We start from the raw sequence: 26,551 nt of genomic DNA on the forward strand, positions 1-26,551 counted from the left end.
TTTTAATAACCTTAGTCATTTTGAACTTTATTTTACCTTCAAACAATTTTTCAGTTAACAACGTAGGATCTCTTTCGTTCGCCATCTTCTGCTAGATCACGTAATCGGCCTAAAACAGAAAGTATACTCGTTACTTCGTTCTCACTTTTTACTTACAAATTCTGTATCTTTGATTTTGACTTTTATTTGTACAAATAGCAAAATGGGTGCAAAACACTTTGGAGAGTTGGCCAAGCTTCGAGGAATCATTCAATTCCGCCTTTCGCCCCACGAACAACGGGCCTTTGCCGGAGCCCTTTCCCAGGGAATCCCCAATACTTTTCGTCGTATCTGGAGCGAAATGTTCTTTGTTGGCGTTCGTAAGTTACAAAGATTTAAATTGAACTAACTGCTATCCTAGGTTTATATCATTGAGCTGATATACAGCCTATAGGATAAATAGGTTTGCATTAAATATGATTCTTTGCTCGCAAAACTTTCTTTTTAAATAACTAGTGTCGCCTGATTTTCTGTTTCACAAACACCTTTGTACAGCAAGTTATTTGTGGAGTTCAGTATAGGCACTCCAAAGTTGAGTTTCGTTTTCTTGGTTTCTAACTTATTTATCATTGTCTATTTCATTATAGCCTTGGGACTCTGCTACTTGGTCTATGATCAGACGGAAAAGGAGCACACCCGCCTGATGAGGAAGAACCCTGCTGACTTTGAACATGAAAAGTAAAGCAGTTGATTCCCAACTTCTTGTAGACAGTAAATAAAATGCAAACTAATTCAACTCTGTGTAATGAACATGTGTCCAATATACATGTCAACGAACAGGATAGAGAAACAGTTAAAGAAAATCATTTGAGCATTGACATTTACAGAGCACCACCAACCCTGGCAGTTAAATTAGGGTCAGTGGATTGCTGGATAATAGGTCAATGTTTCAAGTACATGTGTCGTGTGTCTCACGCCTCATAGAGGTTTTCGAAGTTTTGTGAGCTTTCCCACATCACATCCATCCCCAAGTCTTTTTAAAAAACTTGTCATACCACCTTTTAGTTAGGAGAGAAGATGGCTTAAGATCACAACCCAAAAATAGAGTCTTAAGGAAGTGAACAAGAAAGAAGCGACACATATGACACGAAATGCACACTTTTGAGAGCAACGGGAACAAAAGAGATAAAATGTAATTTTTACAAATGGATCGAAGTAAGGAAGCTTTTGGGCGATGGCCTCGTAAGTAGTATAACGCAGCGTGCATTGGGTTTGAATGCGTTTCCGTCCGAAACTCGTACAATAGTCGAATGGGAAAGCAACAAGGTAATAGTGATCACAACGAATTTGATTCAAGGTGCGAATTAAACGTTCTCCTCGATAACTTCTCCATATTTACGTAGTAAATTTTGTTTGTGCTCAAAGTAAGCTGCAAACCGGGCCTCGGCATACTCCTGTAATTAAAAATAAAATAAATAAATGCGGACCAAACTGTAATCAAGATAATAATATTACCCAGTAACCAAACGGGATAGAAGAAACTGGTGCGTTAACGACAGCCCAAAGACCCCAGAAAAAGTGCGAAGCAAGCATGTAACATTCGGCTTCTCGTAGAAGACGGAGTTCATTCTGGGGCCCTGCATCGATGGTATTCATAATTGGATTCTTGTGTGAATCATCGATGCCCATTTCACGCTGCACCGTCTCCAAATAATAACGAATGAAATACAACTAAAAAGAAAATTGGTAGAAAAGAAGTTTTAGGGTTGTTATTGCTTGACGTCAATATTAGAAGATGGGCTTACCTGTTGTTCGACAGACGGCATTGCTGCTGGATTGTAAGTGAATTTTGGGTATTTGTCAAATGTGTAATCGTACATCCACTCGCAAAAGTGGTTGGCCACGTCAAATCCTCGATAGTTGTAGGAACAGTACTCAAAGTCAATTATGACCAGCTTTTCTTCGCGAGTAACGGCCGATTCGCGGATCAAAATGTTACCCTCTTGTAAATCCTAAAACAGGCAATAAATTAACTTTGGTCAAACCTTTGAGAAATGAAATGTTAATGTATACGTTATGACAAAAGACGACTGGAGAACGAAGCTGCGTTAAATAGGTTTTCATCCAGTCCATTTCCGAATCCAATTTCCAACTCAAAATGGATCGCATAGCGGAAGAAACATCTTTTTCAATGAAATCATTATCGACAATTTGGTGTGTCGGCTGCGCAGCAAGTGTCACTTTCATGTTGCTCATCCAGCGATTCATCGTGTCCCATAACCAAGTGGGTTCTTTGCTGATCGGTACGTCCAAGCTGTGAATCTGCGCCATTTTCTCGGCGATGATGGAGCTGATCTCGGGATCGACGAGCTCCTTCGTCTTTAACGGACGTGCCTGGAATCGTGATAGAAGAAAATTTCAAAATACATCCCGTGATTGTCTCGTCCGTCAGTCAACAAACTCAAGCATGAAGCATACCGGAATAAATTCCTCCAATCGCCCACCGGGAAAGACTCCATGTAATTTAGGTCCAAGCTTACGCTCAGATAGCAGCGTGAAAATGACCGACTCGGTTAGCAATGCCTCCAGCGCTCCTTCGCCGTGGATTTGGCCGTAGAACCGGACCAGGACTCGTGACGGTTCACCTTGTTTCGGCTTGGCCATAGGAGGTAAGGCGCAATAGTACAAAAAGTTGCTCATTCCGCCACTGCAAATGTTTGAAATTAAAATTAATTAAAATTAATTCAAAATTTAAACAACTGTACCATGAAAAACAGCCGTAAATGACCGGATGTCATGCAGAGGCTAATCAAAATTTTCTCTTTTTTTGTGGACTTTGAAGTTCCAAAGAATTTAAATGCATACAGGAACAACATTATTATTACATTCAGATGTTGGATCGAATTCTTGCTCGAATGTGATGCGCATTTCACCTGACCCCACAGTCTGGCATGCAGACACGAAGCGCTAAACTGCTAGCGGAGAACATGGAAGAAATATGAGTCATAGCGAATCGATTGCGAACAAGAGCGCAGGGTTGCTGCTTTACAGCTAGGCCACCATAAATGACGACGCAGTACGATTCCGGCCCCAACGACCAGTCAGAAATAAAAAAGCATCCGTCAGCGAAAATAAAAAAGAGAATTAACTAGGAGTTTGACTCTTTTAAAAATGGTTACGCACGCTACAACTACTAGACGTCCGTGATTTGGAAGCCAAATGGAGCGCCCACTTGAGTTGTGTAGTCGCCAGTGCGGCGGAACGCACCGGATAGCCGGACGACGACGAAAACAAGTTTACCTTTTGCCAAAGGGGTTGATGTCGGATTTTTGCTAAAGAAAATTTCTTCCCGAAATAATCAACGCCTTCAAGGTTATAAGACTACTATGTCTATTTTGAACGAGGGAGGAAAAACACGATAACATAACCACCATGGAAAATATTTTGGCTCGTTCCTCTCGTTCAGCTTTTGACGAAAGATTAGCGCACCTCCCATCCAAATTGTCTCGATAAATATCATTGCCGGAGATTTAAAATACCTTTTTTTATTCTTTTTTAAAATAAGATAAGGCCAACAAAAATCGTACGACCGCGTCATCCGCCATTCAGATTCTACAATGTAGAAAACCAACGTCCGGGTAAATGATGTAACAAATAATTCTAAAGGAGGACGATTTTTAGTAATTTGACGTAAAGCCTTGACCGGTTTTCCCTCTTTAAAAAACAAAGCCGCTACAGTTTATTAACCGACAGTTTAAAAATGAGAGCGAAACCTTTAAGTCTATGAATAGAGCGTGTGAAAACGGTGAACGAATCTGATTGGTTCGACCGGACACACCTTCCATCCCTACCCCATGGCGTGACATTCGACGTCCGTCCCGCGTCATGTTTTGGACGTAACAAGAATTCGCCGGTGCCCATCTTCCAATGAAAAACCAAACTTGATCTGAAAATCACGAAAATGTTGACATTCCTACTTTCTAAATGAAGCAGACCAAAAAATAAGTGCAATGCCGCCCCCTTAAAAGATTAGCTTTTGGATCGATAGAATCGGTAGAAGACTATAGAGTTTGCGCATTGCGTAGCCCAATGCAAGTCGTCATTCGCACAAAACACGAGGTTACAGGGTCGATACCAAAAGAGCAAAGAGCAAATTGAAAAACAAACAATTGATGCAACTCACCTGACTTGTTTAAGCACCATTTCTTGTGGGGCAATCATCTTCCAGATGCCGTTGAGGTAATCTCGACAGATTCGAAATGTTTTCTCTCGCATTTCACTCTTGTTGCTGCTGGTGATAGACATTGTGGGTATACAGTTATTTTTGTTTCCAAATTGATTTGGAAATTCGCAGGAAAAAGTTGCCCGGTTGCAGTATGGAGGTTCGGCAGCAGACGGCAACGAATTCGTCAGCCAAAATTTTGGTGGGTAGTATATGCCAAGGGGAAAAAATAATGAACCAGAAGTTGATGAGTAAAAGGACGATGAACGGTTACAATCGACCAATAAGATTGCGTAAAAATTTGCCCAAGGCTTGTTTCTCTGTGTCAACGGACCCTACCGTTCTCGTTAGTAGTAGATTCACGACTGTATTTGCTTCGGGAGTTTTCACCAGCCAGACACGATAGGAAGGAATCCACTCCACACCAAATCCAAGAGAGAACTTTCAACAGTGTGTGTGTTCTGCTGGAGCTCGATTATGCTGACATCTAACGGCGAACGAATTGACAACGAGTCGGGGGAAGAAAAAATCCAATTCAAATAGATTAAAAACATCACCCGATGTATATTTTGAAATGATAAAATACAGCGTCCAATTGTTACTCGACTCGCATCCAGTCATTTCCTACAACGTCATCAAGCAGATTTGAGATAATTCATTCCTACGTGTGGCGAGCAAAGTTCGTTATTACGTAGTTTCGTTCTCGATCAATATGTGTACAACATTTTTGCTTCTCTCCTAAGTTCTTTAAAGAAAGCGCGACGATATGGCGGATATCTGCCGAGATTATAATCCAAAATCGTGCGCCGTGGCCTTGAGACATTAAAAAAGAAATGTTTACAATGCCCGAGAAAAATACGCAGTCCAAAACATTAACAGGATTAACAGGAACTTTGAATTAATTTGCTCGTTGACGTAATGAACCAATTAACTGACAAAGAGGAATTGCGAATGCACTCATGCAGCTTACGATAAACACGAGTGTCCAGTTGGAAGCTGCCAAAACATTCAGAATGTATGTTTACTAGTCTGTTTCATTCCCGCACTTTTTTTGATTTTCATATGGGCCTTTTTGGATCGAGGTTACTCATAGGTTGAAAAACTACCCCATTTTTTTTTTCTTAAAAAAAAATAAAATCTAGACCCCCCGCCAAGTCATAAAGTGTCAAAATGGGTGTTTTTTGACGGTTTTTCGGCACGCTTGGACTGCGTGTTAGTTTTAAAAATCGAGCCTTAACATAAAATCATTGTACTAGTCAAACTACATACATGTACCAAGTTTGAAAAAAATTGAAGTAAATTTAGACCCCCCGCCATAAGGTTTAATAAAAAAATTAGGAAATCGCATAATTTATAACATTTACTTAGGTAAAATGATTTTTTGGATTATGAACTTTGAAGTAAACATAATAATCTACAAAGTTCACAATTCAGAAACTCATTTTTCTCAAGCAAACCCCCGAAACCCCCCCAAAAATACGTTTTTCAATTTTTCCTTCGCGTTCAGTGTTACCTAGTTCTCCCTTAGATACTTTTTTATTGATTTGACTTATGATAAATTGAATAATGACTATTATTTAAGTAACAGAGCAAGATGAACTATCATATAGACCAAATAATACATTCGTAAAAATATGAGATATGACTTTTTCAGAAACGGATGTTAATGGCGTTTCTTAAAAAAAGTCAGATATATGATAAAGATAACGTGGTCTATATGATAGCTCATCTTGCTCTGTTACTTGAATAATAGTCATTATTCAATTTATCATAAGTCAAATGAATAAAAAAAGTATCTAAGGGAGAACTAGGTAACGCTGAACGCGAAGGAAAAATTGAAAAACGTATTTTTGGGGGGGTTTGCTTGAGAAAAATGAGTTTCTGAATTGTGAACTTTGTAGATTATTATGTTTACTTCAAAGCTCACAATCCAAAAAATCATTTTACCTAAGTAAATGTTATAAGTTATGCGATTTCCTAATTTTTTTATTAAACCTTATGGCGGGGGGTCTAAATTTACTTCAATTTTTTTCAAACTTGGTACATGTATGTAGTTTGACTAGTACAATGATTTTATGTTAAGGCTCGATTTTTAAAACTAACACGCAGTCCAAGCGTGCCGAAAAACCGTCAAAAAACACCCATTTTGACACTTTATGACTTGGCGGGGGGTCTAGATTTTATTTTTTTTTAAGAAAAAAAAAATGGGATAGTTTTTCAACCTATGAGTAACCTCGATCCAAAAAGGCCCATATGAAAATCAAAAAAAGTGCGGGAATGAAACAGACTAATGTTTACCTGTTGCTAAAAATATTTCCCGCTTGACCCAGGAGATTGGAAACATACGACGCATCACTTCCAGGGCGACCTCATTTACGTGCCCTAGTCTTACTAGTTCCTAGCTTATTTATTTCGTTGATTGTTGACATCAAGAACTGCTGCACTGAACCTTGGGAGGGCCTGAAGACCATTCCCGCCAACGTGAATAAGCATTGGAGGGTTTTTATTGCGTCATTTGCTGTTCTTGCATGCACAGTTACACACAAAACGAAACTCGACTGGTTGTTTATGTTGCATTAAGAAGACGAGAGGCCCCAGCTAGCGCATGCCGTATTTACGGAAATTGGAAGTTACAAAAATGCGACAGAAAATAAAAGCAAGGTCAGTTGGCTTTGGCTGCGATCCCATTTGATAACCTCCGTCCATCGATTCCGTCTTAAGCGTGTTTGTTTTTCAACGAAAATCAATTCGAATTCGGCTCGGTGCGATTGCACTAGTATTTTACGCAACACTCATTTTTTGCGCATCTGGAAATTTTAGGTTGAAATTTGAATGAGGCGCTATTTGTTCCCTGAACAATTACGCCATTCCACGATTTCGCAAGGTCAGTAGTATTAACGCATCGGCACCTACAGCACTATACGTGAGAACTCTATAAATAGTGGTAGACATAGGGAAACGGCCAGGAATGCTCGCCTTTTCCGGCCACTCTTCACAGGATGCTACAGCTCTACCGATCCAGCCAAGGACGGCTGAAAATAAATCATAACACAATATTTATTCAGAGAAAGGTTTCCTATGAATCGGAAATGTCAGAAATGTCAAGTTCGGCACTTTAGGAGAAAGTTTGCAAAACATGGAAATAGGGAATACTTTTTACTGTTTAGGCTGTTAGGTTTCCACATGATTCTGGAACACGATTCGATTTCAACCGGGAATTTATCTTCAGAAATTTGTACTGCGACATTTCCTGAAAACATCAGCGAAGGGACGATCCTACAGTTCAGTACGCATCTCCTTTGGACTTTTGACCTTAAAGAACCCTCATCATCAAGTCACAGAATGAGACAGCTCATGGAAAAAGACGAAGAAGATAAGAAATTCATGGGAAAAGTCGAGGATCAGTAACAACATGATGTTGCACGCATAAAAACATTATTTGAAAAAATTCTGCTCGACATTAACGCGAGTCGCCCCCTCCCCAGTAAAAGAAAAAGGGCGGTTTCCGGAATAATTATCTAGTCAGCAACTGTCCTGCGCAATCAGTGAATTAAGTTACAAAGAACGTCAACCTACTATACTCACAGCACTTGTAAGATTTGATGAAGTTAGTGGGCAAATCTTTTCTGAAATTTCTTCTAAATTCCTATCAGTGATGTCAAATCTGACCCAACAGATTTGAGGACAGTGAACTGGCCGCAAAGACTTGTTCGATAATGGCCAGAAAATGTTTAAACAGCGACACGAGACCGACCTAGAAAAATAACTCAAACGGCGAAAATAAATACGTACACCAAAAAGTTCAAAGTTCCCAACCATGAGATTTTACTTGAATCAAAGCTCGATTCCAAATCAAATTTTTCTCTGTTCACATCCATAAACACACCGATGACGTCATCATCATTTGAGTGTCAAAACAAGATATATTCGGGATAAACATTTAACTAAACATTCAAATGTGTGTTAAGGGGAAAGGGGGGTTAGAGAATTTCAAGAGTCAAGAACCAAAATGTTTTTAGTTTTTCTGCTTTTAGGAAGGATTGCCAGCGTGAGTTTGGGTACCGTGAAATAATTGAGTGACCTTATCTACCAGTTCTTTGTAGTAGATTGGTGCTTCACGACACACTATCCTCCAGTAGTGGACAGCGGTGTCGCCAGTGAGGCTCATCACTTCGCCCGTTCTCTGCATAACAATTGGCCAAGAAACCCAAAACTCCTGTTGAGCAATTCGGGTGTAGTGGACCGACCTTTCCCACGCTATGTTGACTATGTCGCGTCCGTTCTTGGCCACAAAGCGCGAAAGTTGCTTCCATTGCTCCCGGATTGTTAATAAATGAGGCGACGCCCAGTCGTAAACCTCGAGACCGTAGGCAGTTGTTTTGTCCATTGAGCGCACGGCTACTTTGCCAGCATTGTCCAGTGTTAAGGGTCCCTCCCAGTTTAATGCGAAAACAACGGCCATAGCTACACCGACCAGGATGAATAACCGGAGCAACAGCATGAAGAATTTAGCACAGAATGAAGGACCTGACTCCACAAAAACACATCGATAAAAAAGCACGGACAAAACTATTTGAATTAAAAGTAGTACCTGCAACTTTCGGCTTCATCTTTTTGGGTTGTTGACGTTCGTTTTTCTTTTCGTTTTTAGCACCCTCACTTTTAGCGTGATTAACTGCAGATTTTTTAGCCGCTGCTTGGCTTACGGCGGCTTGGTGTTTAGTAACTGCTTCGGTTTTTCGTTTATCTTTTTCCGCCTTCTTTTCCTGTCTCTCTCGCTCCTTCGCTCGATCCTCTTCCTGCTTCTGGGCCATTTGCTGCGCTGTTGGATGCACATGAAGTTATTATTTATTACTTTGAAGGTTAAATCCTGACCCAACTTGTGCAATATAGCTAGGTAACCCAGATATGAGAAATATTTACATTTGATTTCTTCAAGCTCTTTCAATCGCTTCTTTTCCAATTCGGCGTGGACAACGGTCATCAACTTAACAACCTTCTTTGCAGCTTCTTGGCAGCCTTTCTGGTCAAGACAATCTCCAGCAGCTTCAGCCAAAGTTGAGACGAGTGGGTTGTTTTTCAAATCCAGCCACTTCAGCTCTTTCAACTGGTGAAAGCTGACAGGAAGTCTTTGCAACTGTACAAGAGATTAGAATCATGATGCTTGCACTATGTGAAACTCTAACTGGACAAAATTATGCGCAGACAGGCATTACCTCATTACTGTACAGATCCAAGTGTCTCAAATGTTTCAAATCACCAAAATTTACTGGTAGTTCCTTCAATTGATTCTTGCTCAAATCAAGTTTGATCAAATGGGTGAGGGTAGGGAATGCTATCTGTGATGAAACAAGAAAAGGGTTAACAAGTGGCACAGGCTTCACTTATTTCCACATTTATTACGCTCAGGGTAACAAGCTTGTTGTTGGATAAGTCCAGCACAGTACCCCTTGTAACAGCAGCCTAAATTGCACGACGAAGCAACAAAAAAAAACGTGAATTAAAAACTTATTCGAAGAGAAACTAGATTTAAAATATTTGACAGACCAATTCTTTAACTGGAGCTTCAGTCAGTTCCAAGAGACTCAAATCGATTTCGTTGCCATCGAGCTTGTCTTTCACCGATACCGATTTTTTCTTGTTATTCTGCATGACGAGTTTCAATGCAATTCAAACGGTAACAATTCGGCAGATTGCAGCTTCTTGATAATAATCGTAGCACTAAGGTAAGAGGAGAAACGAACACGTCAAATTATACGCCGGCTAGTGATTAGCGACCCTGGGGACACCTAACGGTAAATAGACGAAACTTCGTCCAACGTCTCATTTTCTTTCAAATCACACCACCACCATATCAGTCAACCGCACATTTTTAATTGGGCGTTGCTAAATATAAAATTCAGATAAGTTAAAACCAACAAAAATATCGAATCCATTGATCCAATATGCGCATCACGATTACGTAACGTGAATCCAACAACAATCCAATGAATAGGATGGAAGGCAGGAAATTACAACTATCTATAGATATAATAACCTGATGTCTACATATTGAAAGACGAATGACAGATATTGACGCGTATGCATATGTCTCGTCTCTCATCCGGATGACGAAAAAAAAATTCATAGCGAATCTAAAGTAAATGGACAATTTCCGTTCATCTTTCTTCCTTTCTTTTTTTAGCCCCCCCAGGAGCTGCATCCCGGCAGGGACTCTGATGGTTGTCAGCATTGATCGAACCTTTTCATCGATCCACCAGCAGCTGGTTGACTGTTGTGTGGTCGGTTTCGACCGAGCACGTCATCATATGCTTCTGCACCAGGCAGCAAAGATACAAAAGAGAGAGAGAAACATTTCCGGAGAGATGATGAAGCCTATTTGCAGCACAGCAACTACTGTTCGGCCACAGCTTCTGGGGACGACTTTATTCGGTAATTGCTATGTATAGTATATGGGATCTTTTTATCATTTCTCCTTTTTTTTTGTAGAAAACCCCACCCAGCTTCGTGATTTACAGTACATCAATGATTAGTGACGAGATTTCGGTCATCGTGACTGATGGCCGAAATGTCATTAACTTTTTTTCCCTCCCCTGATGGAGTACGTCAATATATTCAAAAGAGTTCTCCAAGACAAGACTTCATCTGAATGATAAGCGAATGCTCTCTCTCCCTTTCCCTCGTCAAATCTTTGCTTGCTTTTATGTTGATCTGCTGCTGCTGCTCCGAGTATATAGCGCACCGGGCGTCAGGAAGCGCCTGCGCCGCCCGTTACGAGCAACCGACGAGATGAAATGGGAAGTAAATGACGTCGAAAGTAGGAGGAGGCTGCTGCTGCTTGTTTCCTCTCCTTTTTTCCCCTTATTTCGTCTGTACAATCTTCAACAGCGCCAACAAAGAGGAAAGTCCAACCCTTTTGGCGACTTTGGTTCGAGTTCTCCTTCTGCTCCGGTAGAACATCCAGCAGCAGCAGCAGCAGCAGCCAGTACATATATTATACCACATTTGTCAAGACACACAGACAGATAGACAGCCCTGACAAGCAAGTGCACTGCTGGGAGTGCCAGTTTGTAAAAAAAGACTGTAGGTAGGCTAAAAGATCGACCAAGAAGTTTGTGTGTGTGTGTGCGCGTGAGAGATGGAAGCTGGATAGTGCGGCGGCGGCAGTTGCCTTCCTTACGTCATGAAGTTTAGTGACACTTTGCTCTTCTACTCTTTTTTCGTCTTTCAAAGGTAAAACATCCCCCACATTATATTCCCCAGACACTTTTTTGGATCCCGGTCGCTCTCATTCCAGGTGGATTTCTTCACTAACTTGGTCATTCAGAAAAAGTTGTCTTAAAAAAAGAGTGAAACTGCCAATCTCTTTCTATGAAAAAAGGAAAGAGACAGTTTGTGGTCTAGGATTGTTCGACATATCCTGAATAGGGTTTTCAAATAGAAAGAAGGGGGGGGGATGTCGTGCCTTATGGGAGAAAGATGTCGATGGGCGGAATCAATAAGTAGATCGAAAAAGTGGGGGGGTATACAAGTGGATATACATGTTATCGGTTTTCCTGTCATTTTGGGTATTTTGCACAAACGGCAATAAGATCGAATCTTTATTCATTTATTATTGTTTAGGATTGGCGGTGAGGTGTCGTCATCGAGAACTCGTCTCAAAAATGTCACCAATGTCCTCGGCCAATTGCTGGATGATTACGACATCCGCCTGCGCCCAGACTTTGGAGGTAAGTAAAACTATGCAGCAGCTGCAGAATAAGAGAAAAGAGCCTAAAAATACAAAAAGAAAAATGTGAAAAAAATCGCTGATCTGTTCACCGAAAATAAAAAAGCCTTCTTGGCTTTTTTATTTTCGGTGAAAAGTGTGTGAGTGAAAAGCGCAGACTGCGATTGGAATGGAAGCGTGATCAAGCGATCCCCCGGAGCCGCTCTCCGAGTTCACGTTTTTTTGCAGAATAGAAAAAGAGACAAGTCCCGATCGATAAAGTAGCTCCCCCTCCCTTTCATCTGGCAGCAGCCAACATCAGCCATTTGAATAAATGCTGGCTGGCCTGATTTCCCCCAATTTCTGTCGATTGTCCGCGCATTGGATTTCCCACCCATTTTTCCCCATTGGATTGATGATTACAATTCGTTATGTATATAATATATCGTTTCTCTTGTGCTCATTCAGGTGATCCGCTCTACGTCGGCATGGATATCACCATAGCATCGTTCGACGCAATTTCTGAAGTCAATATGGCGAGTCACTGTTTTTCTTTTTATGATCCGGACACTTTTCACGAGGGGTTTTTTCTCATCTTCTTTTTGTTTCTCTTTTGCCAACGGCTCAATCCGCACGGATGGGCCCAATAGGATTACACGTTAACATTGTGCCTCAATCAATATTGGAGAGACGAGCGGCTGGCTTTTACACACGAAAAAGAAGACGTCGTCCTCACACTCAGTGGCGACTTCAGTAACAAGATTTGGGTGTAAGGATCTCTTTCTCAAGTCACAGACTTTTTGTGTGTGCCCGTAAATAGTCTCTCATCTCTTTTCTTCCGTTTTGCGCCATCCACCAACCAGGCCGGATACTTTTTTCGCCAACGACAAAAACAGGTAACACTTCTTTCTTTGGGGGGCGGCTCTTTTTCCTTTTTTTTGAGATTAACGGCCACACGCTCCACTGATTCTTGGTGATTGGCTTTTTGGGAAATCAGTTTTCTGCATGATGTCACGGAGAGGAACACTCTGATGCGGCTGCACGGAGACGGCAGTATCGAGTACGGACTTCGATTCACCACCACTTTGGCGTGCATGATGGATTTGCATTATTATCCACTCGACCATCAGAACTGCACCGTCGAAATCGAAAGCTGTGAGTGCTCACTAGAGCGGACCCGACGTCAATCCCTTAATATTATTCCATCTAGCACGCCCATGATTTATTCCTTCGACGTCCGTTTAACTTAAAATCCACGTCTGATGTGAACGAACCAAAAAGAAGAAACTTTTTCTTACCGGGATCAAACGAACGAAAAGTTGTCAAATCCTTTTTTTTTCTATTAAACATTGTTCACTTTCTCTTCTTTATAGATGGCTACACGGTTTCGGACGTGGTCATGTTCTGGCGTGAGACGCCCGTCGTGGGCGTCGAAGACGCCGAATTACCTCAAGTAACGTGACTCTCAGTTTAAAAAAGAAAACCATTGCGTGCTAACCTTATTGATTACTTGTCCAATGAAAAACTGCAAATGAAATGTCCATATAGTTTACGATCGTCGGCTACGAGACCAACGACCGAATGGAGAAGTTGGCCACGGGCGCCTATCAGCGCCTATCCTTGTCCTTCCGGCTCCAGCGCAACATTGGCTATTTCATATTCCAAACGTATTTGCCGTCGATCCTCATCGTTATGTTGTCGTGGGTCTCCTTTTGGATCAATCACGAAGCCACCAGCGCCCGTGTCGCCCTAGGTAAAAATCTATCGATATGACGTTCTATTATTATTCCCGCATAACTTTGAAACTTTGACTCTCGGAAAAGGAATCACGACCGTGTTGACCATGACGACCATATCGACGGGCGTTCGATCTTCCCTGCCGCGCATCAGTTACGTTAAAGCCATCGACGTCTATCTGGTCATGTGCTTCGTCTTTGTCTTTGCTGCCCTGCTCGAATACGCCGCGGTCAATTACACTTTCTGGGGCGCCAGGGCCAAGAAAAAGGTAAAAGTTTTTATACAATTGACGTCTCTCTTTTTCTAAACTCTAAATCGATCGGGTCTTACGACGGAGAAGAAGAAGAAGGGCGTCAGCCGGCAGACCCTTGAAGACGACCACATTAGGAATTCGCTGCGGGATTTGGACGGCCAGGAGGAGGACAGCTGTGACGACGGCATCATTCAGTTGCACGACCTGAGAATGTCGCCCATTCCGTCACTTCGCAATCGACATCAGGCCGGCGGCGGAACAACGGCAGCTGGGCGGAGCAGCGCTGCTGCTCCTGCTCCTGCTGGCCACAAAGTCATCGGACCGCCCAGTTTGCGCTTCGTCCGTCGTGGTCACCTGTCCACCCAACATCACCACCACCACCACCATCACCACCATTCGTGTTCTCAACCGAAACACTTTTGGTCCAATTCCAAACCGCAATCATCGGGACGCTGTTGTCGTAAATCCCCGGCCAACGCGTCTGTGGCCAACAGGCCGGCCAATTTCAATCATCACGCCGGACATTCCAATAGGAGCGACAACAAGAGAAGCGGTTCGCAGTCAGCCAACGGCAGTCGCCTACTTTGCGGAATCTATTCCCTGCCAAAGATCAAAGACGTTAATCTCATCGACAAATATTCACGAATCGTTTTCCCGGCTGCATTCGCCATCTTCAACGTCGTCTACTGGAGTATCTACATACTCCTTTAAAAAAAAATGAACAGATATAAAGAATGAAATTACTTGTGGTCTTTTTTGGGGTGAAAGCGCAAAAACGGAAGTTTGGTTTTTCACATGATTTTGTCGTCCTATAATTCGTTAACCGAAATATCGTCAACTGCCTAAAAAATTGAAATCATTTGAAGAGCAACTATACGAGAAGAAAGACATCGAGAAAAGAATTGATGTCCCACTATTACTTTGATGGAAAGAAGAATTAAGAAAGCACTTTGCTCTTTTCACCCTTCTTTTTTCACCCTCCTAATCGATAAGAGTTTCTGCATTTCCCTTATTAAAAAATAATAATAATGTTGCAAGGTGCATTCTGTAGTGTGGTTCTTATATAAATACCATGTCCGTGTCATACAATTACCATATATGCTACTATTTAATATAATCCACCAGGGTGAGAATTGTTAAGGGATATCGAATAAATGGAATTAACTAAATACAATCACTAAAAGTTACAACAGATTTGTAGGCATTAGTTGGGTGCTTTCCATGGATCCAATCAGTCCCCATAGTTGTATACAGATTACTTCCATCCAAACAAAAACCACTGAGCCCCGAGAAAAAAACAAAAAAGATGAAAAACTTGTAAAAACAACAGCAGCAGCAGCGAAGGGAATTCTTTTATTCTCTGGGCGTGAGTGCTCGGCGTCGGGACTAATCGATAACTCCACCGCCGGTGCTACTATATAAAGCAGCAGCTGTGCTGCATAGAAAAAGAAAGACACCCATGTAGAAGAGCGGGTCTTAAAAGATAAAGAATAAGAAACTATCTCCTGCCTATTTGACTGGCTTTTTCTAAAGGATCCCAAAAGAAGAGAAATGAATAAAAGACGAATGCCAAGGATTTCGCTCTCCTACCCTAACCCATTGTTCTGTTTTGTCATCCCGTGTTATTTTCAGTTCAAGAGTGTAGTAGGAAGGAAAAGAGACGTCGGATGTGTCAGTGAGCGCGTGCTCAGTATACCGCCGGGCGTGATAACCCGATCAATTAGTACCAGCAGTCCTCCCGACAGTATAAAAGAAATTTGAGTGCAGTCAAAGAGATTGCTCCAGAGGTTGGACACAATTTGTCTTTCTCCACATTGGCCCATACTTAGTGGCTAGATGTAATAATCATGGGCATTCTTTTAAAAAAGAAGAAGGACCAAAAATAATAAAGATAAAAGTAGCTATAGGCGCATTGTTTCTTCTCTTTATGAATTTTCTTACTTCTACGTCTGGGATTGGCCAACAGAGCGTGACTGGCGTGTAGACATTCCCTTCGCTCTGCAACCGAGCGGGCGTGATGTGAATGCAGATCGTTCCACATAACAGACTCTATAGGCTACCCCCCTCTCACACAACCTAATTGAAAACAAAGGAAAATAAAATTGAGAGAGGATCACTGATGGAATCTGAACAGACCGAAAAAACATTCCAAATAACAAAAAATATTCTCGTTTTAAGGGCGTGTGTCTCCATCGACTCCCGCGACCATGTTATTATTATTACGGTTCTATGACGATTAAATGAAAGCACACTTATATAGTTTGAATTTTGTAGAGCTGGAGGAGGGAGAGACACAACAAAACAAAAAAATTAGATTTTGAAATTGCAAGAAAAAACAAAAATGAACTTTCAGCATTTGTGGATTCTTTTGGAATCAAAATCAATTGTCAAGCAAAAATCCCCCCCCCCTTCAAAATGTTTGCCCTTTGACATTTTTCTGTTCTCACCTTTTTTTTTCTCTTTCTCTGTGGCGTTTCACTTCCTCGTTGAGCCCCAAAACACAAAAGGAAATGAAGAAAATCAACAAAACGAAATGAACATACACAAAAGAATGGAGCTAGGGTAACTACCTTAAACCGTGTTTGTTGAGCAACAGACCAAAAGAAGAGAAATTCCTTTAAAGTGCATTAAGGGAAAGCCCAAAAGAGTAAAGAAATGAAAGAAACAATAACAAGGCGGAACTGATCAACACACATAAAGGGGGAAGGTTTTTAAAGTTCTAAAGACCCCGCCCCACCGATCCTTATTTAGTCGAATAAGGGAGGAGGAATGACAAGGTGAATGTTTCTCATTAACAAAGCCCTAAATGTTTTGTTTGTTTTTTTGCTGTTTCTTTTATACAATAGTACACAAGACAATCAAGAAATTGTTATATGCAGGAGAAGAAGGTGTGAGTTGGGTCTTAACGTGTCAGTGAAGAAAAACAACTATCAACTAAATTGAAAAATTTTGCTTTTTCTCTTTTGTTTGTTTGTTTCTTTTTTGTTTTTGTTTTTTTTCGTTTAACTGCGAACAAGGTGTCAGACTATTGCAAGTTAATCAACGAGGAAGACGGGCACATGGGTGATACGCGTGTCGGTGTGTGAAACGCAGGACGAGACTACACACACAAAATGGGGGGAGGAGAGAAAGGTCAGGAATGCCCAACTTTAACACTGAGAGTGCCAGACAAGATGATTGTGTGTGTGAGAGACACAACAGCTGCCAAATAGAAAGGATATAGTAACACTAGATACTATATCTCTACGACAGACAAGACAGGAGAAAAGTATAGGAGCAATAAGAGGAGGAGGAGGATGTACATCATCAATGATGTTGTCGGCTGCTAATAGGTTAGGAGGTGGATGGGCCAATAAGAAGACAACAACTGGCACTACGAGAATGATTCATCCTCGACTGGCATCAAACACACAAGACACTCCCAGATGCACACACACACACACACACGCGCGCCATATTTTTTTTTTGAAATTTTGGTACTTGAAAGGCTGAGACAGAAAGAGGAGAGTGCACAAGACGAATTGAAAACCAATTGATGGATTTTTAAATTTCCGGAAATAAACAAAAACAAAATAAATTTTTAAATTGTCTGTGTGGTGTGTGGGAATTTGGTTATATAAGGATTAGCGATCAAATGTAACAATTATGTGTGTGACGACCATATGGATGATGATGAAATCCCACTCTCTACAGTGTGTGTTTTTATATATTGGGCATATTCAATCGACCGTCTCGACGTAGTTGGCCGGGTAGAGACCCACTCGACCATCTTTGCGACCTTTGCACCATCCTTGTTCGTCTTCGTCCTCCAATTTCTCGAAAACGTCACCTAAAAGGAGATAAGCAATCGAAAGTTGAAACCCTCTGCGCCGCAGGGAATCCGTAGAAAAGCCCAAAAACGAAAGAAATCGGTCGGAAAAAAAGTAGAAACAAAACAACAAACCCTTTTTGAAGCTCAATTCGTCAAATTCAGCGCCTTCGTAGTCGTAGAGAGCCTTGACGGGGACGCCCGGCTCACCGTTATCGACCAGGGCTTCGTTTGGATATTCGTCCCATTCTTCTTCCTCGAACGGGTTGCCTTCCGGTCGGCTCGTCGTCCCGTTGCTGACGTTGGCACTTCCTCCACTTGCACTTCTGTTGTTCTTATCAGCGTTGCCGCCGCCGTTGCCCCCACCAGTGCCGGGACTTTTGCCGCCCGAGCTGCTGCCGCTACTCAACGTAGTTGATGCCACCGCCCCGATCGAACGACTCTCGGCATTCTTCGTGCTCCCTTTACGTCCTTTATCCAAACCCGTTTGCGTCGATCCGGGCTCCTACAATGCCCCCAACGGCAAAACGGAAAAGAAAAAAAAAAAGAAAATTGCAATTCACTACATTTCTCAGACACAACAAACGGTGGGGGGACAAAGGAAAAAAAGAAGATTTTTCGCTACTTGGTTCACGTGAGTCAAGTCCCAGACGAGTCAAACAAAAAGAGAGGGAAAACTAAGCTACAACAACAACAACAGCCAAGAAAAGAGAATAAAATCATCCCAAACAAAAAAGGCAAACACGAGTCTATCAAAGAAAAGAATAAAACAGATCGGTCACAAACGCTAAATTGAAATGCAGCTAGGAGAAAAAATAAGAAAGGCGTGTGAAAAATCGTGATCAATCAAAAAAAAAGGAGGGGGTGAGCGAGCGGCCCAGATAAGTCGAGAGCCAAAGGAATAATCCAAGGACGACCAACCACCACATTTTTTAAACGACGGGAAAATACCAGGACAAACCCAACAACGATCTAATAATGTAATAGAACTAAAAAGTATAGATTCCCGCAACCGCGTGTTAATATAGGAAGAGAAAAGAAGGGTGGGGTCTAATTTAATACTGCCGTATGGTTTTTTTTTATTTGATAAAAAAGGGGCTGGTCAGTTGTGTCTATTGATTTGATTTTCGTTTGTTTTTTTAAGGTTTCGTGATCAAGAGAAAATGTTGGAGTGAGGTGACCCTAATCAGGTTCAGGGGGGGAGGTTTGATCAAGTTTGTTTTTCGTATGGGGTAGTGGAAATTACGGGGAGGTCGTCGGTGACGATACGCTGATTGATGAGAGTGATGGCGCCTTCGGGTAGCTGCGCTTTGCCTTTTCCTTTCACGCCGCCAATGTCGCGGAATTCTTCAGAATAATCCTGCGGGAGTTGCGTGTGTGTTTTGGTTTTTTTGTGTGGAGGGTTGTGTTGTTGGATGTTGTTGTGTCACATACCGACGATGACGTCATGGCGTACACGCAATCATAAAAGGCCAAACATCACCAGTTAATCAAAAAAACAACAACGAAATAGAGAAAAAACAGACGAGTCTCGCAAAACATTCTGCACGGTAGACTCTTTTTTCTTACCAAATCAATGCAATCACTTATCTAATCAATCTCTCGTTAATATTTGGCAAAAAAGTAAGAAAAATCAAAATACGTAATCATGTCTAAAAAAGTTGTAGAAAAACAAAACAAAATACGACTTTTTGATGTCGCATGCATTCGTGCGTCGACCACAAAACACACAGGCTGGGTTTTTACTTATTACTTTTGTTCTTGTTTTACTGTCCAAGCAGAAAAAGGAAAGAGCGGGTACCTCAAATTGCGGCCAGTTCATGCCCATGTTGACTCCGTGATTAAACGACCACCACTTGAGGTCCTTGTCGTGGTCGGCGTTGTTGACTGTGTGGTACAACTCTTCGTAAATTTGTGGCAACCTAAACAACAACAACATGTGTCGTCCATTAACTACCTTCGAAAAACATCAAACCGGCGACACACACTACACAAAAATATAAATAAAATAAGAAAAAATGAAGCCGAGGGCGTTGTTTGTATCAAATTGCCCTGGTGAAACAAGATGAGACCCCAGGATCGATAGCGATCGATCATCGACAATTGAATTGAGCCCAATGTCGCCCGCCACCCCCAAACATTGACCGTCCATTGGGATTTCTCGGGTAATGGTAATAATAAAGAAGACAGCCCAAACAAGACATGTCAAACTCACGTTGGATCCTGACTGATATTCAATCCTTTGTGGATATTGAAGAGAACTTCTTTGAAGAAAGTGAGTCGTTGGGCCTCCATTTGCTGGCACTTGTCAAACACTTCTTGCATGTCCTCCATGTACTTGGGGTTGTATGAATTTATCTCCTGCAAGGCGGCCTCGTACTTCTCCTTGGTTCGTTGCACCTCCTCTTTGGCTCGTTGAACGCGCTCCTGCAGTTTGCGGACCTGAGAGGAATGTTGACAACGTGAAAGAGAGTCACAAACACACCACGATGACAAAAAACACGCCGACAATAAAATAAACAAGCCACACGCTTCTTCTTCTTCTTCAGCCAGAAAACGTACAAAAAAATAAAAAGAGATCTCCCCCCCTCTCTGCTGACGCCTCTCCTTCTATGTGTGTGTGTGTTGGAGCACACAAGCAAGCAATTTCCCGAGACCCCCTCCGGCAATTGGATCACCGTTCCCATAGCCCATTCGATACATCCGGCCATATAAGAAGAAAGAGACTCTTCCTGCCTCCTCTCTGGGAAACTGACATTTTTCGTTCTCTTTTGCCGGTGTAATAGAAGAAAAAGTGTGCGGGAGCATAATAGATAGATGTTGAGATATATATAACGATAGATTCCCAATTGCGGTCACGAACTGCCCAATCCACTCTCTGTCCTTAATGCGAGAAATCAAATCAAGTCAACTAACCTGTTCAGGCGAAACGGCGTTGTCTCCGGTAGCGTTCCTCTCCTGATTGGAGGCTGATCGCTCAGCTTTGCAAGCGTTATGGTAGTCCAATTTGGCCTTGTCGACTTTGTTCAGGATCTTGACCCAAGGTTTTTGGGCTTTCTTGAAACAGTCGTCCATTTCTTTCTTCTCTTTCAGCACCATCATCGACTAGTTGGTGGTGGTAAAAAATTTAAGGGGCGAGAAAGAAAAAGAGGAGACGGTCGTCACGCTTCATTGTCACCAGCAGACACCATTTGGTCGTCTAGTGTAGCGTAGAGACACTGTACCTTGTGGTAGGCGTCCTTTTGCCAGCTTTTGATCTGAGTGGGGACATCCTCCGACAGATGGTCCTTGATTTTAGTATGCAAGTCCGAAAGGCGATCCGATTCCACAAGGACTCCTTTCCAGGCGGCTTCTGTCGTCCCGTATTCAGGCCCTGCCATTTCACGTACGTACGTGTCAGTCAGTCAGTCACAATCGCCAAAGTAGAGAGAGAGAGCGAGAGGAAAATAATAAAAAATGAATAAAACACCTTTCTCGATGAGCTCGTTCCATTTCTTTGACCACGCTTTGAGATTCTTGGCGTAATTCTTCTCGATCTCGGCCCGGTCCATCACGAGCTGAACCAGATCCGTGCACAATCGGTTGCCATCCTCGATGCGTTTCGTTGTCCTCTTGTAAATGCCAGGCTCCCAAAAAGACCCGCCCGACGCCGTCAGCAAGTTCTCCTCGCTGTGATGCGACATCTCCGGCCAGGCCCCTGTCAGACATACGCAACATGAAAGGGAAACAAAAGGATCCAATCAACAGATTATTAATATAACCTCCACAAAAAGGATATACCGAAACAACACATCTTTATGTGTTTACAACAAGAAAGGAAGACATCGGGAGTGGGGGAGGAACGTGATATTACTTTTCTACCAAATGTATAAACGAGGCAAACAGATCAGCGCCACGACCGGCTATTTCAACAACTCAAACTATTTCCTTCCCGTCGTCACAGATACCACACCAACAGATATACTTTTTTCAAGTGGAAAAAAATGCGATCCAGCAATTCAAATGACACGTGACCAACCATTGATTAGGCATTCGGCGTGACCCACTCCCAACTCCCAATCCTACGGCAAACAACAATAGGTCGGTTAGTGGAAAGTCCCACCCACGGAACAAAATCGATTCAAGACTTTCAAAACACACCTCGTCTCTTATTTCGCAATCTAAAACTTTAAACGTCTATCTCTCCGTCCTCTTCTTAACTCCCACCCAAAAAACGAATCTCAACAGATGGTGCTTTGATAATGTTTTTTTTTTTCTTTCCTTTCCCGGGGCTTAATCCATCAAGCTGAAGACTATGTCGCCGCCAATGGTCGACGAGTTTCATGCAATGCACTGCCACGGCTTCAGTTCTTAGACTTCTTCTAAATGGATTGTTGGAAAAAAAACTGTTAGCCAAAAAATAAAAAGAGGGATGAAAAGTAATGTCTGGAATTCTGTAGGGGCTAATGTACCGGTCACGAGAATCCTTCGTCGGCATAGTAATGAAGAATAAGAAAAATGGGAGAAAAAACTAGGCTAATGCTATGTCAGATGATGAAAGAATTCAAGGCTGATAAGGTAAAGCCTGTACTAAGGTATGTGCAGTTCAAGGTGTTTACGATTGGACAATCTTCTGTGTAAACAAGTTTCTAGCAGAAACTCAAAAATAGAAATCCCACAGCAATCTAATATAGGGTGGATTCATATAATAGGATTAAGTTTGGAGAGAGGAGGGAGTTCTGCTGGTAGGTTGGACGATTTCCCATCAAAGTCTTCGCAAAGAACAAACATGAAACAACTGCTGAGTAAATCTGGAGAAGATGCAGATAACTAAATCCACATAATGCGAGACACAGAAACAGGTTGTGGAACAACTAGACGATTCCGGTCTCGGGCTTACGACGTATGAGTAATAGGAATGGGATGGGTGACGCAGGTGTAGCAAATAAACATGAACATGTACACTCACCGTGAAACGAACTGAAAAGAAAAAATGAATTTGAGACGTTTCGAAAAAGATGAAGCACAAATTAAGCAGCTGCAGACAGAGAATCCAAGCGGCTGCCCGGCAGTATGAAATAAACGACTCCCAAATACTATCAGTACATTCAACTTTCGTAATGTAAAACAGCAGAAGCAACTCAAGTCTCCCTTGGCTACTCGGCCTTGATATTCTGACAGGCGCTGGCCGTTCGTTCCACTAGAGGTCTCAAAAGTATAAAGGTTGCCGGATCGCCCAATTCAATATTTATATTTATTAAAAGGAACTTTACATTTAAAGATATTATGTTTTGAAAATTCTCCTTTTTTAATTTTGTGACATTAAGATTATTTTTACACGAAAAAGAAATATTTTGCTTTCTTTAATTCTTTCTTTATTTAGGGCAACATTGTGAACGATCCGATAAAAAAAACACAGTTTGAGGTCGGCTGCTATCATTCATTTGTGTTTACGTCTTTTGTAATGCATAGTCATTTTTGAGCTAACCAAGTTGTGTTTTGATTGTGAACGATGGATAACAACCCGGTTAATGAAGCACTTCCTGATGCAGCAAGTGTGGAAGATAATGAACTAAATGTAGAAATGCCTTCTCATACAGACGAAAGCTTACCGGCCCTCCCCAACAGCGCCCCAGCTACTCCAAAAGCAGATAATAAAACACCCAAAAGTAAAAAATTTGTATAACTAGTGTTTGTTGAATTTTTATTTATGCTTTATTTGATTTCTTTTTCTGTAGTTACAGTGGTACTCTGTCCAGTTGGAGGAGCTCCTATTATGAGACAGAGGAAATGGGAAGTAGATTCCACACAGACAATTGGCTTTATTGCATCCTTTATCAGGAAGAAACTTACACTCCAGAAGTCAGATTCTCTTGTAAGTAAAAATACAACACTTGTTCCTTTAACTAAGCATCATTAATTATTATTTTATTTTCACAGTTCTTTTATGTCAACCAGTCGTTTGCCCCTTCACTCGACCAAACAGTCCAGAACCTTTTTGATTGCTTTGGTTCTGATGGCAAATTGATTTTAGCTTATTGCAGAACACAAGCATGGGGTTGACAGGCTTACAGTAGAAGATTCTCAGCAGACAATGTGATTTTTTTTTTTGTATTATGACCTTTCTCAATCAAGTACAGAGAATGTAATAAATTAATGGTTTAATCTTTCTGAAGTTCCATTACATGCTCGATGGCCCGAGGTTTACCGTCTTCGCCAACTCGAGCCGGCTGAATGATTCCTTTTCTGAAAATATCAATGTATTTGTTGTCGAGTTAATAAAACGTTTTCTAAAGTGAATCCACAAAAACTGTATTATACCTTTGCAATTGGTCGATCATATTCACCAACTTGACAGCCTCATATTCCTTCTGTTCCTCCGACATGTTTTCGAGTGGGTTGGGACGTTGTGGTTCGTACGAGCCGGTAACAGGATTAATACTGCTCCCATACAAAAGGATAATTTCAAATAATAAATATTGATGTCAATGAAAACCTACAAATGTAAATTTTCTTTTGACAACTACCTGTGTTCCACTTGCTTGTATTCTTCAGTTCCGGAATCTTCCGAGTCCGAAGAATAAGCCGAAACATGAGACGGTGGATGTCCCATCATTAATCCTCGATGAGCCAGAAGACCAGCTGCGTTGCCATAACCGGTGTATTTAATCAATCTGCTTACTGAAATTAAAGGTGTCGAATTCGTATGTCATTTATGAAGCTTCACTGGATAAAATAAGGTTGCGCTAAACACCTACCATTTTCTTTGCAGAGAACAAAGAGGAATTCTGCGACTAGAAACTCAACTTGCGTGCTAGGCGAAGTCATCAGTCGACATAGTTTGCTTCGTATTGTGTTACCTTCCTCTGGTCGGTGCATGACGTCACGAAGCGGAGGAAGAACACGAGAGCGTATAAATTTACGAGCAATTCTGTTTGTTCTTGAAAACTGAATCAGTACTGAAAGAACGGGAAGAAGCTCTTCTTGCAAGACCCGAATCGGCTAAAAAGGGAAAATATATTTGCAAGATTACAATTTAACTGCTGCATTTAGTGAAAACTACTTTTCCAAGGCGTTCTTCCAAAAATTCCAGCAAAACTACCAAAGCAGTGATATCACAACCTTGGAAGCAATCTTCTGAATTGGCACAAGCAGGAATTAGTTCTTCATAGCTTTCAAATGACATGCTTGTAAGCAAATTTATGGCATGACTAAAATTTTAAAAAATAATATTAAAAAAGCTAAAAAGAAATAATAAATTAAATTAGATAATATTTGTTCAGACCTTTTTAATTCCTCTTTCTTAGCCAATGCATTCGAATTGGCTAACAGAAACTGACGGATAATTTTCATCAATTCTCGCTGTAGTTGCAAATCATCGTAATCCTCGTTCGGCAAATCAATGAGTTTTTCATTTGAAAGTAACAAGTTGAAAATGATTTTCAAACATTCACAGCAAAGTTCTGCTGTGTTACCATCCAAGTGATCTAGTCCATGAACCGTGCAACACTGTTCTAGGTATTTTGTCAGATGTTTGATTCCGTGTAACGAATATCGTAGAGTTGGTCTAGAAAAGAAAATATGTAATCACTCTGAACCATTTTATCATTTACATGAATTTTTCTTACCGGCAATCACTGCACAGAGCAGTAAGAAGAAAAAGAATTTTTAAATCAAATAAAAGAACATCATGTGGGATATTAGATGATTTTTCTACAGATAATCTCAAGAGGATGGCTTCAGCTATAGAAGTCTCAGAAACAAGTGTTCTTGACTTAAGATGACTAAAAACCAGGTTGAAAATACATTTTTGGGCTTCCAATATCCCTAATTATTTAAACAGAATACACCATGTTATAGATATTTAATTTTCTAATACATCAAATTGTGTTATATAAAAAGTACTATCATACCAACAAACTGTTCTGGTAGGTTAGTTGATTTTTGAAGACTGAGATTTGCTTTCTCAACTAACAGATTAATAAAAGAATCTGTCACAATTTTGTCAAGGTGTTGCTGGTCCCGACTATGTAAAATAAAAATAATAAGCTACCCAAGTTTAAGTTTATTAAAGTTGTAGTACCTTAATATTTTAAGTATCTGTAAACAATGAGAGTGGCAACTAGAGAACTCTTCATCTTTTAATAATTCGAAAAGCGAATTCCACACTTCTGTTTGGATACTGCATGTGTCCATAGACTGGAATGTGAAAGATTTGGCATTCTAAAGGGGAAAAAAATAGTTAAATCACTGTAATGGTTTGAAAAGAAGCCACTTTCATCTCACTTGAGTGATGAATTCTTCCAAAATTTGTTGGATTTTGGAACCATCCCTACTTTTGATTACGTTGACGAAATCCATGAATGCTGTACAATGACTGAAATACTCGATATTTTATTCGAGTAATTGGATTAAACACTGGTAGGGTTTGGAAATAAATCTTATCGACCGTAGAACGCGGTAAACACCAAAAACAATTTTGTTTGTGTGTTTGTCCTATGTGCTATAAAACGCCACCTTTTGCTCAGCGACAAAAGTATGGCGCAACGCCAAACGAATCGAGGGAAAAAAAAATTTATAATTTATATAGATTAGGAATAATACAAAAAAGTTAAACTAACAAAAAAATTTAATTCGTGTCTTGTTACCATTATTTTAGCTTAGTAAATTAAATGTGGGTTAAGCTTTAACGTTTGGCGCATTTATTCGTTTGTTGCTGAACCCAATTTTCGGCAAAAAATTGTTTTCCTGAATAAACAACTGTTTGGGTTTGGGTACTGCATGAGCCAACATTGTTGTTGACTCATAAAATCGTAGGACCAGTCTGAACTGCTTATTAACGAGATTAGATTCGTCTCTTTCACG

General features: G+C 41.1%; 7 protein-coding genes across 12 annotated transcripts; 3 read left to right on the forward strand and 4 right to left on the reverse strand.

Annotated features, from left to right (window-relative positions):
* Positions 1 to 13: 13 nt before the first annotated feature.
* Positions 14 to 816, forward strand: LOC124191283 (cytochrome b-c1 complex subunit 8-like). 2 transcript variants are annotated; one of them, XM_046584421.1, is made up of 3 exons: positions 14 to 121; positions 199 to 359; positions 627 to 816. In XM_046584421.1, exons 2-3 carry the CDS (start codon positions 203 to 205, stop codon positions 719 to 721), a joined length of 252 nt encoding a protein of 83 aa, XP_046440377.1. In that variant the 5' UTR covers positions 14 to 121; positions 199 to 202; the 3' UTR covers positions 722 to 816. The 2 variants fall into 2 exon arrangements, with proteins under 2 accessions (XP_046440377.1, XP_046440378.1); XM_046584422.1 differs by having other exon boundaries at positions 59 to 117.
* On the reverse strand, positions 767 to 7,436 carry LOC124191282 (choline/ethanolamine kinase-like). Of its 3 annotated transcripts, XM_046584419.1 has the most exons (9): positions 6,500 to 7,436; positions 4,893 to 5,014; positions 4,541 to 4,825; positions 4,163 to 4,267; positions 2,458 to 2,686; positions 2,053 to 2,373; positions 1,785 to 1,991; positions 1,495 to 1,710; positions 767 to 1,433 (listed from the first exon to the last, which is right to left on the reverse strand). In XM_046584419.1, exons 4-9 carry the CDS (start codon positions 4,252 to 4,254, stop codon positions 1,344 to 1,346), a joined length of 1,155 nt encoding a protein of 384 aa, XP_046440375.1. In that variant the 5' UTR covers positions 4,255 to 4,267; positions 4,541 to 4,825; positions 4,893 to 5,014; positions 6,500 to 7,436; the 3' UTR covers positions 767 to 1,343. The 3 variants fall into 3 exon arrangements, with proteins under 3 accessions (XP_046440375.1, XP_046440376.1, XP_046440374.1); XM_046584420.1 differs by lacking the exon at positions 4,893 to 5,014 and having other exon boundaries at positions 4,541 to 4,688; positions 6,500 to 7,387; XM_046584418.1 differs by having other exon boundaries at positions 4,163 to 4,825; positions 6,500 to 7,158.
* Positions 7,437 to 7,999: 563 nt separating this feature from the next.
* Positions 8,000 to 9,891, reverse strand: LOC124191281 (leucine-rich repeat-containing protein 59-like). The gene is made up of 6 exons (XM_046584417.1): positions 9,749 to 9,891; positions 9,605 to 9,664; positions 9,418 to 9,540; positions 9,125 to 9,338; positions 8,793 to 9,023; positions 8,000 to 8,728 (listed from the first exon to the last, which is right to left on the reverse strand). Exons 1-6 carry the CDS (start codon positions 9,851 to 9,853, stop codon positions 8,232 to 8,234), a joined length of 1,230 nt encoding a protein of 409 aa, XP_046440373.1. The 5' UTR covers positions 9,854 to 9,891; the 3' UTR covers positions 8,000 to 8,231.
* A 603-nt stretch (positions 9,892 to 10,494) lies between these two features.
* Positions 10,495 to 15,086, forward strand: LOC124191279 (gamma-aminobutyric acid receptor subunit beta-like). Its single transcript, XM_046584413.1, has 11 exons — positions 10,495 to 10,633; positions 10,691 to 11,434; positions 11,825 to 11,931; positions 12,378 to 12,445; positions 12,560 to 12,678; positions 12,773 to 12,805; positions 12,907 to 13,064; positions 13,283 to 13,362; positions 13,458 to 13,662; positions 13,733 to 13,914; positions 13,987 to 15,086. Exons 2-11 carry the CDS (start codon positions 11,385 to 11,387, stop codon positions 14,608 to 14,610), a joined length of 1,626 nt encoding a protein of 541 aa, XP_046440369.1. The 5' UTR covers positions 10,495 to 10,633; positions 10,691 to 11,384; the 3' UTR covers positions 14,611 to 15,086.
* Positions 15,087 to 16,064: 978 nt separating this feature from the next.
* LOC124191280 (protein kinase C and casein kinase substrate in neurons protein 1-like) lies at positions 16,065 to 22,701 on the reverse strand. Of its 2 annotated transcripts, none has more exons than XM_046584416.1 (9): positions 22,656 to 22,701; positions 21,177 to 21,404; positions 20,932 to 21,080; positions 20,624 to 20,812; positions 19,923 to 20,149; positions 19,509 to 19,629; positions 18,954 to 19,067; positions 17,843 to 18,212; positions 16,065 to 17,728 (listed from the first exon to the last, which is right to left on the reverse strand). In XM_046584416.1, the coding sequence occupies exons 2-9, from the start codon at positions 21,388 to 21,390 to the stop codon at positions 17,619 to 17,621; spliced, it is 1,494 nt and encodes a 497-aa protein (XP_046440372.1). In that variant the 5' UTR covers positions 21,391 to 21,404; positions 22,656 to 22,701; the 3' UTR covers positions 16,065 to 17,618. The 2 variants fall into 2 exon arrangements, with proteins under 2 accessions (XP_046440372.1, XP_046440371.1); XM_046584415.1 differs by lacking the exon at positions 22,656 to 22,701 and adding an exon at positions 21,488 to 21,515.
* A 392-nt stretch (positions 22,702 to 23,093) lies between these two features.
* Positions 23,094 to 23,986, forward strand: LOC124191571 (autophagy protein 12-like). Of its 2 annotated transcripts, XM_046584869.1 has the most exons (4): positions 23,094 to 23,355; positions 23,425 to 23,561; positions 23,627 to 23,782; positions 23,863 to 23,986. In XM_046584869.1, the coding sequence occupies exons 1-3, from the start codon at positions 23,199 to 23,201 to the stop codon at positions 23,747 to 23,749; spliced, it is 417 nt and encodes a 138-aa protein (XP_046440825.1). In that variant the 5' UTR covers positions 23,094 to 23,198; the 3' UTR covers positions 23,750 to 23,782; positions 23,863 to 23,986. The 2 variants fall into 2 exon arrangements, with proteins under 2 accessions (XP_046440825.1, XP_046440824.1); XM_046584868.1 differs by having other exon boundaries at positions 23,627 to 23,986.
* Positions 23,779 to 26,333, reverse strand: LOC124191570 (synembryn-A-like). The gene is made up of 10 exons (XM_046584866.1): positions 25,973 to 26,333; positions 25,770 to 25,909; positions 25,600 to 25,712; positions 25,315 to 25,513; positions 24,972 to 25,253; positions 24,750 to 24,897; positions 24,445 to 24,688; positions 24,214 to 24,367; positions 24,008 to 24,127; positions 23,779 to 23,932 (listed from the first exon to the last, which is right to left on the reverse strand). The coding sequence occupies exons 1-10, from the start codon at positions 26,045 to 26,047 to the stop codon at positions 23,848 to 23,850; spliced, it is 1,560 nt and encodes a 519-aa protein (XP_046440822.1). The 5' UTR covers positions 26,048 to 26,333; the 3' UTR covers positions 23,779 to 23,847.
* Positions 26,334 to 26,551: the final 218 nt, after the last annotated feature.

Source organism: Daphnia pulex, chromosome 3 (assembly GCF_021134715.1).
Source record: "Daphnia pulex isolate KAP4 chromosome 3, ASM2113471v1".
In the NCBI taxonomy this organism is placed as follows: Eukaryota; Metazoa; Arthropoda; class Branchiopoda; order Diplostraca; family Daphniidae; genus Daphnia; species Daphnia pulex.

What these genes read in the sequence shown, in the direction of transcription:
- LOC124191283 (XM_046584421.1), top strand. Translation starts at nt 203, where the DNA reads ATGGGTGCAAAACACTTTGGAGAGTTGGCCAAGCTTCGAGGAATCATT. An exon ending in AATGTTCTTTGTTGGCGTTC is followed by an intron (nt 360 to 626) that starts GTAAGTTACAAA and finishes ATTTCATTATAG; the next exon opens with CCTTGGGACTCTGCTACTTG.
- LOC124191282 (XM_046584418.1), bottom strand. Translation starts at nt 4,284, where the DNA reads ATGTCTATCACCAGCAGCAACAAGAGTGAAATGCGAGAGAAAACATTT. An exon ending in ATGGTGCTTAAACAAGTCAG is followed by an intron (nt 2,687 to 4,162) that starts GTGAGTTGCATC and finishes AAACATTTGCAG; the next exon opens with TGGCGGAATGAGCAACTTTT. An exon ending in CTATCCCGTTTGGTTACTGG is followed by an intron (nt 1,434 to 1,494) that starts GTAATATTATTA and finishes TTTTAATTACAG; the next exon opens with GAGTATGCCGAGGCCCGGTT.
- LOC124191281 (XM_046584417.1), bottom strand. Translation starts at nt 9,853, where the DNA reads ATGCAGAATAACAAGAAAAAATCGGTATCGGTGAAAGACAAGCTCGAT. An exon ending in ACAAGCTTGTTACCCTGAGC is followed by an intron (nt 9,541 to 9,604) that starts GTAATAAATGTG and finishes GTTTCATCACAG; the next exon opens with ATAGCATTCCCTACCCTCAC. An exon ending in AGAGCTTGAAGAAATCAAAT is followed by an intron (nt 9,024 to 9,124) that starts GTAAATATTTCT and finishes TGCATCCAACAG; the next exon opens with CGCAGCAAATGGCCCAGAAG.
- LOC124191279 (XM_046584413.1), top strand. Translation starts at nt 11,385, where the DNA reads ATGAAGTTTAGTGACACTTTGCTCTTCTACTCTTTTTTCGTCTTTCAA. An exon ending in TCTTTTTTCGTCTTTCAAAG is followed by an intron (nt 11,435 to 11,824) that starts GTAAAACATCCC and finishes ATTATTGTTTAG; the next exon opens with GATTGGCGGTGAGGTGTCGT. An exon ending in CCTGCGCCCAGACTTTGGAG is followed by an intron (nt 11,932 to 12,377) that starts GTAAGTAAAACT and finishes GTGCTCATTCAG; the next exon opens with GTGATCCGCTCTACGTCGGC.
- LOC124191280 (XM_046584415.1), bottom strand. An exon ending in AATATCAGTCAGGATCCAAC is followed by an intron (nt 19,630 to 19,922) that starts GTGAGTTTGACA and finishes GTTGTTGTTTAG; the next exon opens with GTTGCCACAAATTTACGAAG. An exon ending in TGAACTGGCCGCAATTTGAG is followed by an intron (nt 19,068 to 19,508) that starts GTACCCGCTCTT and finishes CAACTCCCGCAG; the next exon opens with GATTATTCTGAAGAATTCCG.
- LOC124191571 (XM_046584868.1), top strand. Translation starts at nt 23,199, where the DNA reads ATGGATAACAACCCGGTTAATGAAGCACTTCCTGATGCAGCAAGTGTG. An exon ending in AGATAATAAAACACCCAAAA is followed by an intron (nt 23,356 to 23,424) that starts GTAAAAAATTTG and finishes CTTTTTCTGTAG; the next exon opens with TTACAGTGGTACTCTGTCCA. An exon ending in TCCAGAAGTCAGATTCTCTT is followed by an intron (nt 23,562 to 23,626) that starts GTAAGTAAAAAT and finishes TTATTTTCACAG; the next exon opens with TTCTTTTATGTCAACCAGTC.
- LOC124191570 (XM_046584866.1), bottom strand. Translation starts at nt 26,047, where the DNA reads ATGGATTTCGTCAACGTAATCAAAAGTAGGGATGGTTCCAAAATCCAA. An exon ending in GCTCTGTGCAGTGATTGCCG is followed by an intron (nt 25,254 to 25,314) that starts GTAAGAAAAATT and finishes TTTCTTTTCTAG; the next exon opens with ACCAACTCTACGATATTCGT. An exon ending in TGTTCTCTGCAAAGAAAATG is followed by an intron (nt 24,368 to 24,444) that starts GTAGGTGTTTAG and finishes CTTTAATTTCAG; the next exon opens with TAAGCAGATTGATTAAATAC.